Genomic DNA, 15,298 nt, shown 5'->3' on the forward strand with positions numbered 1-15,298 from the left:
GTCTAGTCAAGCACGAGTCACCATTCAAAACAAAAAGAACAGTTAATGCTTAAGACTTTTATGGCCACTGGCACCTTGTGTCCCATTCATTAATAAATTGATGGATTTAATGGCATTCTGTAGTCGAGCACAAGCCACCTGACCAATTAAAAGCACAACAACAAAAAAAACAGTTAATGCTTAAGACTTTTAAAGCCACTTGCACCTCGTGTCTTAGTCCCATTCATTAATAAATGTAACACCATTCTCTAGTCAAGCGCGAGTCACCAAAACAAAAAAGAACAGTTACTGATTAAGACTTTTAAAGTTGTTTTGATAAACAAAATGGAGGGAGGGTGCGTGTGTGCTGTGGAGAAATGGGTGATGATGAAAAGTTGTCCCTAGGGTAACTTTTTTCTTTGGGGTATATAAGGGGTTTTATGGTAGCCTTGTGCCAGACACACAGCCATCAAAACCAGTGCGAGTAGCTTCTCTTCACTGAAGTGCTGCATAGCCTAGGCACGTTCTACTTCTTCATCTGCAAAGCAGGGAACCAGAAAAACAATTTGTGCAGCAAGAGTCCAGTGTCCAGCAGCAAACTTTCAGAATAGTTCAAAAAAGTAGAATGATGAGATGATACCAAGCTCTCAGCATAAAATGAACAATCTTTTATTTTAAAACAAATTGCTTTAAAATAAAAGATTGTTCGTTTTATGCTGAGAGCCTGGTGTCATCTCATCTTTCTACTTTTTTGGCCTGCTTTACTCTTGTTTATTTGTTTGGTGAGATGTTTACACAGCACAGGTTGGTCATTTTTTTCCTGTTGAAACTTTCAAAATAGTTAGGTGCATGAACCTTCTCCCTGTCCTGGAGGCTGGATCATTATACTGTAACTAAACTATTTCAAGTATGTGTCTGGGTCAGCGACTTATCCAGTGAAAGGCAAGTTTACAGCTAGCTTGATGTTAGACTGTCACGGCAGATATTTTTCAAGAAATCCATAGCAAGTCCCATCAAAGCTTGAAACACAGTTGAAGTACTCTGTCTTGCTTGCAAAATTATGCACTTACAAGGAAGCATACTCTCTTATTTATCTGTCTAATCTACTCCCTGCTGCCATTATGTCCATATGTTGATTGTGTTTTTTTATTTAAAAAAAAAAAAAAAAAAATCAGGAATTGAAGGGGCCACTTGGAAATTTCGTGGCACCCCATTATTTTGGCCTTAAAATCGGTAAATACGGAGGAATTCGGTATGGTTGAGAGATATGAAGGGGACATATTCTTGGTTCTGACTCTGCCTGTTTCTTTGCCCCATTCTTGGTTTGGTGTTCCTCCTCCTCCCTTATTTCACATCTGATGTCCTCCTTTATGTAGACTGCTGCTCCATCTCCATCTGTCACATTCTGTCATCATCATCAACCCCCTTTTTCCCATTTTCTATATGGGGTCAGCGTGTCATGTTAACTGTCGCCATCTCTCTCAACTCACTGTCACACTTCTTCCTTCTTTCACACTCATGCCTGACTGTCGCAGATCTTCTATCACACAATCCATCCACCTGTCTGCTGGATGTCCTCGATTCCTCTTACCTACTTCCTTCTTCTTCTTTCGTCTTTTTCCTGGTTAGGGGTCACCACAGGGGATCACCTGTCCACTCATGATTGGCAGTGGAGTTTTATGGTGTCGAGTTGCCAGCCCAGTGCCCAATCTTCCACAGAAGGCACACACACGCATGCATGCACACCTAGGGCCAATTTAGAGTGTCCAATCCACCTACAGCATGTCTTTGGGATGTGGAAGGAAACTGGAGCACCCAAAGGAAACCCACGTGACCACAGGGAGGACATGCAGATTCCGCACAGAAGGCGCGCCAGCCAAGGATTGAACCGGAGAGCCTCTTGCTGTGAGGCAGCAACGCTAACTGCTGTACCACTGAGGCCGCCTCTTCATCAGATTGTCTTATGCTTTCCTGCACATGTGGCTGAACCACTGTAATCTGCTGTCTTTGATATTTTCTGCAGTTGGAGCTACTTTGGATGTTCTTCGTGTTTCACTGTTACAGTCATTACATTTGGGTTATCTGCCTGCAGGTAGCCCTTAGCCGGCCTGAATACCAGAGTCTTGGATGCTGTCTCTTCTTCCATGACGTCAGGTCGTCAGGGGTATAAAACATGCAGCCGACGCCATTACAGAAGCAGTTCGTAAGTGTTGGTTGGCTGACTCCTGAAATTTTTGTTTTCGAGCTTCAGTACCGAAGTCTTCGAAAAAAGCTAAGTACCCCATTGGGGATCCTTTTTCTTGCTCTTAACCGATGTCCGTAAAAGTTAACAATTGTCTTACCTGTGGAAAGCAAATACCTCATAAAGATTTTCATTCGTACTGCATTCCTTGCTTAGGCCCAGACCACAACGTCCCTTGCTGTCAGTTTTGTGCCTTATTCAAACCCTGAACTATTCGTCGTCGGTCTATTTTCGCAGCAAATTATTTCGGTACTCGGTTTAACTATCCAGAAATGGCTTCGGTAAGCCATCCGACTACTGATATTCCAAAAAAATGTAAGTATAAAGACAGAGACAGACCGCATAGGTCCAAAACTGCCGACGACGCTTCCGTTAAGCTAGTCGCCAGTTCGCCGGTACTCAGTGAGGTGCTTTCACAGCCCCTGATACCCGCTACTTCAGATTCGCAGGCCTCTACTGAGACCCATTCGGAGTCTAGTATGGTGCGAGATGCTTCTTCGACTATGGAACCTACGGATGTCTCTACCTTGGATGGGTCCAGAGCCGCTGTGCAGGCACTGGCTTCTGAGGGTGTATTCAGGCCTACAGATTTGCATTTTAAACCAACGCCATCTTCTTCATGCAGGCCTAAAACTCGACCCACGCCTAGAAAACCGAAGTCCAAACCGCATGGTCAGGCCCATATGCCTAAAAAACAAATGCTTAGAATGGCTGAAGACCTTATTACTTTTGTTAGGGGAAGCCAGCCTTCCACCTGTAAGAGACCTAGAACTGATTTTCCTTCTGATTCTTCTGATCAGGATTCTGAAATCTCTGTTTCTTCCGATTACTAGGATTTGCCATTATCTACCTATGAGGATTCTGATGCAGAGGATTCTATTCCCTCTGCTTCCCTCCAGAAGATTTTTCTTTTGGTGAAGCCTTGCACACTCTTAGGGAGCATTTCCGCTGGGAAAGCCAGGATTACTCTGACTCCAAAAAGAGGCTTAGGGAATTCTTACTCCTCCCTCAACACAGGCCTTTAGCTATCCCTCCTGTTCTGGACATTGTAGATGATGCCTTCTTGGAATCTAGCCTGTCCCCAGGCACTTTACCTCCAGCTCCCAGAAAACCTGACAGGTATTACAGAGTACCTGACTCTCACAAGTTCCTCTTCAAGAATCCTACTGCAGATCCAGTGACCATTTCCCAAGGACCAAAGGGCATTAAGGCTACTGCTGCCAAAAATCCTACCCCCTCTGATAGAGATTCTAGGGCCTTGGACAGATGGGGTAAGAAGGTATACACTTCTGCTACTTTGGCCATTAGGGCCTTAAATTGCCAGTTTGATATATTAAAGTATCAGCAGCATATTATTGGACTACTTAAACAGAAAATGATGTTGATTCCTGACTGTGCTGAACATAAAGAATTACAGGATTTAATGCATTCTGCTGAACAAGTTGGTAAACATACTTTGCCATGTGGTTTTGATGCTTTAGAAGCATCTTGCAGGACTGCTGTCACTGAGTGTGTACTTTGAAGGCATGCTTGGCTTAAAGAGCAAAAGTTGCCAGATCATGTTAAAGCTAAATTACTGGATGCTCCCTTAAACCAAGACCACCTGTTTGGCAACAAAGGAGAAGTCCTCAGAAAGATGGAGGAAAAAGCTAAATCTATACAACCTGTTAAAGATTTCCTGCAAGTACAGCCTTCCAGATTTAGTAGGCATTGGCCTTCAAAGAATTGGTCCTTTCCAGTCTCTTTCAGGCCTTCTCAGTCCAAACCCAGGAACAGCAGACCACCTAGGTTACAGTCTCAGGCTACACACAGGCCTAGGCAGTGGGGGGCTCCCACTTCCAAAACAGGAAGTAGTAAGACACCCCCCCTACGGAAAAATGTCACAATGACTTAACCTTAACCCTTCCAAGCCCTGCTCAACTGCCTGGTCGCTTAGGAGGAAAGCTCGCCCTGCTTGCAAAAAACTGGGAACTCATTATCCAGGACAAATGGGTTTTAAATATACTTTCCCAAGGATAGAGATTCCACTTCCACACCCTACCAACCCCAAACGGATGGCCAGACCTACCCCCAAATCAGTGGGCAGAGGCTCAACAGCAGGTTCTCTCTCTTCTAAGTATCAGGGCTATTCAACCCATCCCAGCAGAAGAAAGGGGACAAGGTTTTTATTCAAGACTTTTCCTGGTACCCAGAAAAGACAGCTCCTGGTGTCCTATCCTGGACCTCTCTATTCCAAACACCTTTTTGGTATTCCCAAAATTCAAAATGCTAACACTTCAACAGCTGCTTCCTATGCTATGCAAAGATGCCTGGTTGGCAACCTTAGACTTAAAGGAAGCTTACCGGGACTTCGAAAGTTCATACTGTTGAATCTTCATGCATCGACCCCTATTCAGAGAACGCTGAAAATAGAGAAACGACAGATAACCAAATTTTTCCTAGGGAAAGAATTTGGTTGTCCGTTTCTGTCGTTTTGCTATTTTCAGCTCTGTGGTGGAAAGTTACAGGTCGGGTTCAGGTAAGTGTGCGATTTGGTGTGGGTTAGGTGAGTTAGGGTTAGGACGCGAGGAAGGTATGTGTGCGATTGTGTGGATGTGAAGGTTATGGCGGGTTAGGTGAGGTAGGGTTAGGGCATGGGTGAGGTGAGTGTACGATAGTGACAGACCTTAGGGTTAGGGTTTGGGTTAAGGTAAGTGGATAGTTAGTGGTGTTTCTACAGTTTAGTGTAGGGTTAGCTGTAAGATTTTGAGTGTATGTGTGTGGATTGCTGTTTGTTTGGTCTGCTTGTGTTGTGTGTATGTGTTTTGGAACAGCAAATTTTTTCCCTACCTCTAGCTTTCTCATCTGCTGTGCCTTTACTGCCTAGATTTCTGTACCATGCAGTAGTACTGGTTGCACCACTGTTTTGTACACTTTACTTTTTAGCTTCTTTGGCATTCTTCTGTCATATACTACACCTGACACTCTATGCCAGTTGGCTGCAGCCCCTCTGATTCTAGTTTTGACTACTTATTTTAACATTGTCAGGCTTCCCTTTTCCTCAACCACCCATCCCATGTACTTGAAGCTATTAACCTGTTCCATTATCTGCCCTTCTCTCTCAGTTCTGACCTTCTTCCAATTTCCCCAATTTGCTGCCATTACCACTGTCTTATCTGTACTTGCTTTCTTCCCATGTGCCTTCAGTTTTGCATTCCATTCCTGAAGTTCTTGCTCAGAATCTGTCTGTAATGCCACATTGTCGGCATACAGCTACTTTTTTGATCTGTCCCTTCTGACTTGTTTGCTAATGTAGTGTGTCACAAGTATCAGCAGCAGTGAGCTGAGAGGTGAACCCTGGTGCACACCCACTCCCACTGGGAAACCCCTCTGTGAGACTGAGCACTGTTTGTACTTGAGTCATTGGGTCCTTGTACATAGCCTGCACTAATTCTACCAATATTTCTGGGACTTTGAACCCCACAGTACTGCCCAAATCAGCTTTCTTGGGACTTTGTCATATACTTTCTTCAAGTCTAGGAATGCCCAGTTCGACTCTTTCCTCGTGTTTACTGTCTTCTCAACTGTCTGTCTCACTGCAAACATCAGGCCAATTGTGCTGCATCCTGATCTGAATCAGAGCTGCTCATCCCCCATCTTCCATTCTACTACTCTGCATGTCCATTTATCAGTCACCATGTCAGAAACTTTCATGCAGTGTGACAGGAGTTTGATACTTCTGTACTGCTTGTATATGTCTCCTTTGTTTTTGTACACTGGCATGAGTATGCATATTCTCCAGTCATCTGGGATATGTCTTTCTCTACACACTGCTAAGAGGACCCTCAGGAGCCATTTCTCCCCTATCTCATCCACTATCTTTATCATATCTGCTGTGACCTCATGTGAGCCTGCTGCTATTCCTGACTTCATTTTTCTTAGTGCTATTCTTACTTCTTCTAGGGTTGAGTCCTCTTCTCATCTCATTGTAGGCTGTGTCTGGTGCAGTACAGTTTCTTAGTTTTTTTTTTTTTTTTTTCATTCAGAAGCTTCTGGAAGTACTCCTTCCATCTGCCTTTGATGTCCTATGGACCAGCGAGCAGTTTGTTGCTGGCATCCCTTATGAAGGATACATGACTATCTTCACTATCTTTCTGTCTTTGCTTTGCAAACTGATATAGTTTCTTTCTCCCAACTACTGAGTAATTTTCCAGAAGCTGGTTGAGTGCCTTTAATGCCCCATTCTTTGCTATTGCAGCTCCTTTCTTAGCTTCTTTGTTAGCCAGCCAGCATTCATTCCTAGCCTGGTCCATCTTATCTGTCTCCCACTTTTTTCTGCACTTCTTTCTTTTGTTGAATTCCTGGACTTCTGCATTCCACCACCAACTTTCCTTATGTATCCTTACTTCCATACCTGGCTCAGGTACATATCTGTTCTCTAGTCCTCACACTTGCTGTTTTCAGGTGCTGCCATTCATCTTCATCTCCACCTATTTCATCCTCTTCTTAGCCTGCTAGAGCCCAGAGTAATTCCTTAATCTGTTGTACTTTCTCTCCAGTCAACTTCCAGGTTTTCAGCCTCATCTCTGTTGACCTTAGCATCTTCTCTGACCATTGCTCACAGCTGATTGTGGCAACCAGTAGTTTATGCTGTGGGCCAACTGTTTCACTGGGGATTACTTTCCTATCACTGATTCTATCCCAGTGCCCCTTTCCTTGCTAGGAGGAAGTCTGAGTTGCATGTTGGCCACTCTTGTATGTGATCTTGTGACTGTCTCTCTTTCTGAACCATGTGTTAACTACTATCAAGCCATTTGCCTCACAGAAGTCTAGAATAGCCTTTCCTTCTTTATTCCTGTTGCCCCACCCATGTGGACTCAGGTAGTCCTTATATTCTGTTCTTTCTTTCTCGATATATGCATTCACGTCACCCATTATCAGCATCAGTTCATGTAGTCCTGCTTTATTTAGTAGGTCTTGCAACTGCTGTATAAATGCAGGTTCCCTATTATATGATCGAAGATGCATTCTTTCGAATGCGCCTTGATCGAACTTGAAAGAACGAAATGACAAAATACCGAAACGGCATATAAGTGAATTCTTTCCCTGGGAAAGAAATCGCTTGGCCGCCTTTGTTATTTTGCCGTTTTCGTCACTGTAGTGCGATCTCGGAGTTAGTATATTTAAGTGGGGGGGGGGGCACAGTAATGTTTTAAAGTTTTTTTTTCTTTTTTGGAACAGCGATTTTTTTTTTTCCCTGGGAAAAAATCGCTGTTCTAAGTGTTCGGGATTGTAAGCTTTCGCTTACATTGGGTCGATAAATCAGCATTCGCTTTTTTAAGTGTTCGCTGATTTAATATAGATCCTAAATGCAGTCTTTTCTTCACTGTAACCACCTTGTTGTGGGGCATAGGCTGAGATTATGAATACTGTTCTGTCACTGGACTGGAGTCTATGTCTGTCATGCCATGAGTCTGTCACTAACTCTGACGTCCCTCACTGCCTTCTGAAGCCTCTCTCTCTCTTACTACAGTGCCCACACAATTTCTAGTTTGTCTTCCTCCTCAGTAGTAGACATGATCCCAAGTCACCTATTTTTGCTGCTCTGCCCTTCCATCTTGTCTCATGGATACATAGGATGTCCATCCTCCTCCATACTATCATGTCATCCACTTTCCAAGCTGTGCACTGTCTGTGAACCTACACTGTCATCTCTGTGTACAGCCTGTGCCAGGGACCTTCTCATTGCACTCCATCTAGTCACTGACACAGGTTTCTGTGACACATCAGTGCATTTTGTCTCTGCTGCATCACTGTACGCAGCACTCAGTCTTCTACCCAGACTCCTGTTCTGCAGGGTAATACTGCGTAACTATTCTCCATGTCACCTTTATTTATTTCTCTGATATCTCCTACATCTCTTTTACCTTCTAAGTACTACATTGACACTTTTCCCCCCTTCTTCTGATTCTGTCACTTTCCCTCCCCATGCTGTGTCTTAGTTTAGTTGTACGGCCATTGAGATATATATTTCCAACCCAGCACTTAACACTGTTGTACTTTTTGTGCTAAGATGGATTATCTTCCTTCTGTAGAGCTGTTCTGTCTGACAGTTCTCCCCATCATCCTACCACTTCTAAGTCTTTCTCCCTTACCTGTCTAGAGCTAATAGTGGCTTCTCTGACTTTTCTAATTTATATTATAAATGTGGATTTTAGAAAATGGGTGGCATAAGATTGATTATTAGTAGAATGCTTCACATTTTATATAGGACCTAGTAATTGCCAATCACCTCTTTCTCACAAATTGCTTATCTCCATGGTATAAGTGATTATTTTTAATGTTATCATTCATATGTGTATCGTGCAGCCAGTATTGTTAAGGAGTAACACAGAAAGCAAGTAGAAAGATATATTCACTGTATTTTTTTATGTTGCAGCTCGTGACATCCAAAAATGGGAGTATGTCCCACTAGGTCCTTTCCTGGGAAAGAGCTTTGGAACAACCATATCACCTTGGGTTGTCCCTATGGAAGCACTTATGCCATTTATAGTGCAGAATACAGTTCAGGTAAATACAGCAATAAAACTATGCCTTCATATGTAATTTGTGGTTGTACCTGCAATGGTTATAAAAAATACACTGCAGTGTTATGCTAAAAAATAATAGAGCAATAGCTGAAAATTGGTAATGACTGTGTGGGCTTAACTGTTTATAAATGTAAAAAAGAAAAAGCTGGACTGCACACCTAATGAAATGTAATCATCAGGGTTATGTTTCCCTTTCAGCATTGTGTGCTGATAACAGTACAGTTCATTGTCTTTTGTATTGTACAGACTCCATTTAAAAGAAATTAGCAGAGAGCAGATCTCATAATTATTTTAATGTGTGACCCTCCAGTATATTGTATTCCTATGTGCAGTGTAGTTTGTTTAATCCAGCCACCATTTGTGCGTCCATACTGTCCTTCTTCCTGTTATAGTCTTATTTTGAATATGGTCCGATGTAGCATGCAGTTGCAGGAGTTGAAGTAAGTCAGATTTCCTCATCCATACCCTTGGTCTTGTTAAGCAGATCATCAGTTGCTAGGTATGCTTGGAATTAAATTTCTTACAACTCTTGAGGAATGTGAATTAAATGCTGAGCACAACAAAACTATAGAAAAATTTCTACACTTCAATATGTTGACAAAGCATGCCCTAAACTTATGAACCAGCTCTTCAAAAACAGTGATATTCACCTACACAGCCACCTTTCAGTGGGTGCCACTGTGAAAAGGAAAGATTGACTACTGACAGCTGTCCTTTCAAATGTATAAACAGCAAATGCTTGACTTTATAGAAAACCCACAATGCATGGAGCAATACAGAATATAAACATCCCAAAGGTTTCTATGTGTGCCCGTGAAAAAGTACTCACTTTAAAGGATTCATAGCAATTTCAAGGTAATTGAATCTCGTGACCATGTATGCCTTGCCATGTGTGTGTGTGTATATATATATATATATATATATATATATATATATATATATATATATATAGTGGTAGGTTCTATATTAGATCACCGAGCACTTAAAAAAGTGAATGGTGATTAATCGACCCTATGTAAGCGAAAGCTTACAATTTTAAACTGTCACAACAGCGATTTTTTTCCTAGGGAAAAAAAAAATCGCTGTTCCAACAAAAAAAAATACTTTAAACATTACATTAAGTGGGGGGCTTCGCCTCCCCTACTTAAATATACCAACTCCAAGACTGCACTACAGTGCCGAAAATGGCAAAGTAACGAAGCGGCCAAGCAAATTCTTTGCCAAGGAAAGAATTTGCTTAAAAACCGCTTCAATATTTTGCCATTTCAGGCTTTTGAGTTCGACCAAGACGCATTTGAAAGAATGCGTCTTTGGTCTTCTAATAGGGAACCATAGATATATATATAGATATATATATATATATGTATATATATATATATATATATATATATATATATATATATATATATATATACACACACACACACACACACACACACACACACACACACACACACACACACATACATGCATATATATCTGCACACAGAAGGTGTTAGTGTTGTCTGGTGCAACTGCTTAAATGATTGAGGGGAGGTTGCATTAGTAGGTTAGTAGGTAGTGTGAAGTTTTCCATTATCAATGTGGCATGTGCATTTGTATGTCTCCTTTAGATGAAGAAAGAGTTCTTTACAGAATGCCTTGTTTTGAGTAGGCTTCCTGATTTTTGGGGGAGATGGTTCCATCTGGAGAGGAGTATTGTGAGACTGAGTTTGGGTTCTTTGCAGAGTGAGAACATTATTTTTTAGGCTTGCAGAGTGTAGGAGGAGATTTTGAGTATGGATTTGATTCTGAAGGAGTGACAGAATCATAGGTATACGATTTTGAATGTGAGAGCATGTAGAAAAAGTGTTCCTGTAGCTGTGATGAAATATGTGGGCAAATAGTTTTCTGTAGTTTAAGGCAATAGTGTTATAAGCAGAGGTTTATGAGTCTATTCTGATAAAGGAGGTTTGAAGGTGCTGTGTATTAGTTATGGAGTATAGAAAGGTCATTTGCAGAGCATATTCTGTACTGTATTCTGGGTATAAGAGCATTTTTGCTAAGGTTCTTCTAACTTTTGGTGTGAGGTGATTAGATATTGCATAGGCAGCTTTCAGCTGAATGTTAACTCTTGTGGGTATGTCTTTTCTGAGACTTTAGATTGTAAGTGAGGGGTCAAGCAGTAATCCTGAGTTTCTTTATAGATTGGCTGTTTGGCGATTGTAGGACCTGTTTTCTTTTGCCAATTTTCTTGATGTTCCAGAAGCATAGCAGTTGTTTGGTGTTCATTAATGGTGAGGAGATGGTTGTTGGTAAAGACTATGGGATTTATCATGTGATTGGCTCTGAAGTGTAGTCGATGTGGGGGGATTGTGGTATAATACCATGTTGTCTGTGTAGAGGGTGTGGTTGATAAAGGGGAGTATTATGTTATGGGCAACGATGAATAGGGAGAATAGAATGGGCTCAAGTACTGAGCACTCTGTGACATCTGTAGTAAAGAAACGTTGGAAGGGATGAGAAAGCTTTCTTATATAGAAAATGTTCTGTCAGATATTTTTTAAACCATTGTACAGTGTTCAGTCCAAATACTAACTTTAGAAGTTTATTTAGTAATAGATGCTAAATAACACTTGCAAAGGCATGGTCAAGGTCTGCGAATATTGCCCCAGTCATATCCTTTTTCCATGGCAGAAAATATTTTGTCTGTAAATGTGTAAAGTACTATAAGGACATTATGGCCATTTTGAAAGCTGTGATGTCAGTCAGTCACATTTATTGAGGTATACATTCATTTGTGGAAATAGTAGTTTTTTAAATACTTTGGTTACTTGATTGTTGGACAGCATGTGGATATGGGTCTATAGTCCTGTACTGTTGTGGGAATGGCCATTTTGGGACTAGGAGTAAGCAGCTGAGTGAAGTGTAGGAGTATGATGCCTGAGGTGGATAATAAATTGAAAATGTGGGAAAGTGGTTTAGAGAGGGATTTTGCTTCAATCTTTTTACAAGAGCTGAGTGAATTATGTTGATATTAGGGTTTGGTTTTGTTTTGAGTTTTTGAAGCATTTTATATATTACCTTTGCATTAATTTGCCAAAAGTAGAATTTGGGTTCAAGAAAGGAACTCTTATTTCACATGAAGTATGGGTAGTAGCTTGCGGGGTGGTTGTGGGGGATAGTGTGTAAGGGGATTCATTAATGATGTAGGCCTGAGGGTTGTTTGAATTGCTGATGTTTGGGTAGGGAGTATAGTACCTGGACATGGGAAAAATATGAGGCAGTGAGATGACATTGTGTTTGTGGTGGTGTGGGACGGACAGGTAGTTGTGGTGCAACTGGTGTTGTGATTCAAATTTTAAAGTTACTTAGTGTGCTAGTGTCTAGTGAGTTATGGGTACAAATTGCTTTCTTACTTTTAAAGTAAGAGACACATTTTATTAGTGCCCACAATTATTTGGGTTATGTAATAATTGTTTGGGGTTTCTTTTGTTAATAGGTGGACTTGGCAAGTTTTTTTTTTAAGTTTAGACTGTTTTTGGAGATGGATGATTGTGTTATAATTTCATGAATCTTTTGATGCTTTCTCTGTTTTTTTATGTTTATGCAGAAGGTGATTTAGTCAGGGCAGAATTGTCCAGTTACTCTTTTATGTTTTTGGTAATGGTAAAATATTTGTTAAGTGTTTGCAGTCGGTCAATAATTCTAGACATCAGAGTTTTTTACTTCATTGCCAGTCTGTCTGATAAAAAGCCAGATTCCAAGAGCAAAGCTGCTGCTCTGCTAATTACATCACTTTCAACTGATCTGAGTGCGCCATATGGATAAAATCTCTTTTCATATAAGGAGATCAATAATTATGTTTTGGTAGTGGCTTTTATAATTTTAGATGAAACAGATGACCAAAAACAAAATGCAGATTTTTGTTTGCTTTTCAAAAAAACATCATAAACACAGAAATTGTACTTGAATCAGCTATGAATAAGATGATGCCATATCCCAATCTCCATTCACTTGATTTATTTGTATGCTAACAGTTCACATTATTTCAGTTTACAATCAGTAAATGCCAATCATTTAAGAAATGCACGTCACTGACTGGTACACTGGTGCCATACAGTATTAGGCATACAGAGTTAACTGTTCATGGTCAAACTATGGTAACAATTCCATCACATTACTAACACAAATTGAACTTGTACTTGTTTCCCGAGCTGATAAGCATTACTAGGGATTGCAGTTGTAATAACAAGGTTAATTTATTCTGTTACTTCACTTTACTTTTATTAGCCACAAAAAGAAAATGATTTCTTTTTACAACATGGCTAGTACCACATAGTTACCTTATATGTGTCATGAAATCTGTTTAAAATAACAAAAAGAGAGTGAACCAATGTGTAATATTCAGTATGTGGTCCGTGGGATGTGCAGTGTGTACTCAGTTTGTTAGACAATCAGGGCTTCGCTCTCATGGTCAAACTTTAGAACTTGTAGAAGCATACTGTACACCCACTAAAACACACCTTTTACTGACTAGAAATGGGCTGTGAGAACAGTAAAACATGGTTGACATAAACCTTGTGATCTGTTTGACACACACACACACACACACACACACACACACACACACACACACACACACACACACACACACACACACACACCAAGTGTAGTTGCCAACCTTTCATTTCCACAAATTAAAATGTATATCCAAAAATCACAAATCAGTATTGGTAAAAACTTGCTTCACAACAAATGATTTAAACTTAAATATATTTTATATATATTTTTGGTGACATTTTTTCTGTTACACCTTTATCAATCCACTTCTTATAGATCTTAACATGTTCTTTCTGCAGTCAAGGACAGGGCCAAAATAATCCGGGTCAAATATTCCAAATCAGAGACAGTTTTCAAATGTTAGTACTACTGATTTTAAAAGTTAGTAGAATGGTTAATATAATAAGAGGGTTTTAACTAACAAATATTTTCTGAAATTATTGACTTCCATTATTTGTTGACTGAAAGCCACTACCTTGTTTGGGAAAAAAAAAACATAGATATTAGGATGAACTGATCAGCTAGTATCATGGACATTCTGAAAATCAAGAGCAGTTTAAAGATAACAAGGTAGCTCAGTAGTAACACACGCACACGCACACACACACACACACACACACACACACACACACACACACACACACACACACACAGAGACACAGACAGACACACACACACAGACACACGTAAAGACTTTCCCAGGAAAGTAAAGTAGAAACTATAGCTGCACAAACATGTATACAGTGCCAGCTGTCTACATCAGAAACTCAGATACTGGTGTAAAAGAAGTAGAGGTATTGTGTTCAAATCCCTAAATTACTTGTCATAAAGCCCCACCTTGCTATATCAGGATGATCAGCATTATCTGATGATGCTCTCTGCAGGAAAAATAAAGATAATGACTTCCCCCTAAACACAGCAGCATTATTTTTCATCTGTAGCAGTCTCTCTTTCTCCGAGTAAGAAAATGTTATCCTAAAATCTAAAGCAACTGACTACTCAGCAATACCTGCGAAAATGGCGATCTTTACTAATGTAATCTTAAAATAAAGTAAAATTCTCACTTTAACAGTAAGTCATAGTTAATATTCTCTTGACCAGATTGAGTGTTCATGCAGCTGTATAGAAAAATATCATGATTAAGCGTGTAAAACCTGCATTCACATTGCTGTGTGAAATGACTGCTGCATGTTTACTATTTTGTGAGGGTGTAGCACTATGTTTTCAGAACAACTTATTGCTATAGTTGAAATGTAATATTGGCTATTAACTCTCCGAATAGACAGGTTTCCTCTAACTTACTTATCTATCTATCTGTCTGTCTGTCTGTCTGTCTATTATTTCAGTGTGAAGAACCACGACCTGTCCCAGGCTATCTCAGCGAGCATTGGGTGCAAGGCAAAAGGTCCAGTCTTGGATAGATCCTTTTCCTTCCCAGGGTATATATTTACACTTTCACAATTTGCACATATCTATGAGCAATTTAGATTTCTTACATTTCACTCCTTGTCATGCATTTGGGATATGGGGTATACTCCTTAAAGCACAACTTCCTGAGTCATAAACTACAGAACTGAAGAGGTGAAAAAAAAATGCAAAGAAATTGCCTGAGTCACAGTATCACAAACTGAACATTGCTAAATAATGCGGGATCTGAAACAGTGACACTTGAAGTCATTGCAGCAGGGAGCTCAGACAGTGGGACATGAAGTCATGGCAGTAGGTATCTCAAACAACGGCACATGAAGTCATGGCATTAAGGATCTCAAGCAGTGGCTCACAAAGTCATTGCAGTAGGGGATTTCAAACAGTGGCATGTGATGTTATTGCAGTAGGGATGTCAAACAGTGGCACATGAAGTCATAGCAGTAAGAATCTCAAACAGTAGTACTTGAAGTCATGGCAGTAGGACATTGGTAACATTACAACTCTCTTAGTCTGTGTTAATGCTTGGAGCTCTGTTTAT

The 15,298-nt window shown here is 40.4% G+C and overlaps 1 protein-coding gene across 1 annotated transcript in view; it reads left to right on the plus strand.

The window, feature by feature from the left end:
- Positions 1-15,298, plus strand: part of FAH (fumarylacetoacetate hydrolase) — a 373,600-nt gene that overhangs the window by 183,182 nt on the left and 175,120 nt on the right. The window contains exon 9 of the mRNA XM_044077971.1: positions 8,640-8,770. Within this exon, the coding sequence (XP_043933906.1) occupies positions 8,640-8,770 (131 nt within the window). The remainder of the gene's footprint in view (positions 1-8,639; positions 8,771-15,298) is intronic.

This window comes from Protopterus annectens, chromosome 7.part0 (assembly GCF_019279795.1).
Source record: "Protopterus annectens isolate FY-2018-M chromosome 7.part0, PAN1.0, whole genome shotgun sequence".
NCBI lineage: Eukaryota > Metazoa > Chordata > Ceratodontiformes > Protopteridae > Protopterus > Protopterus annectens.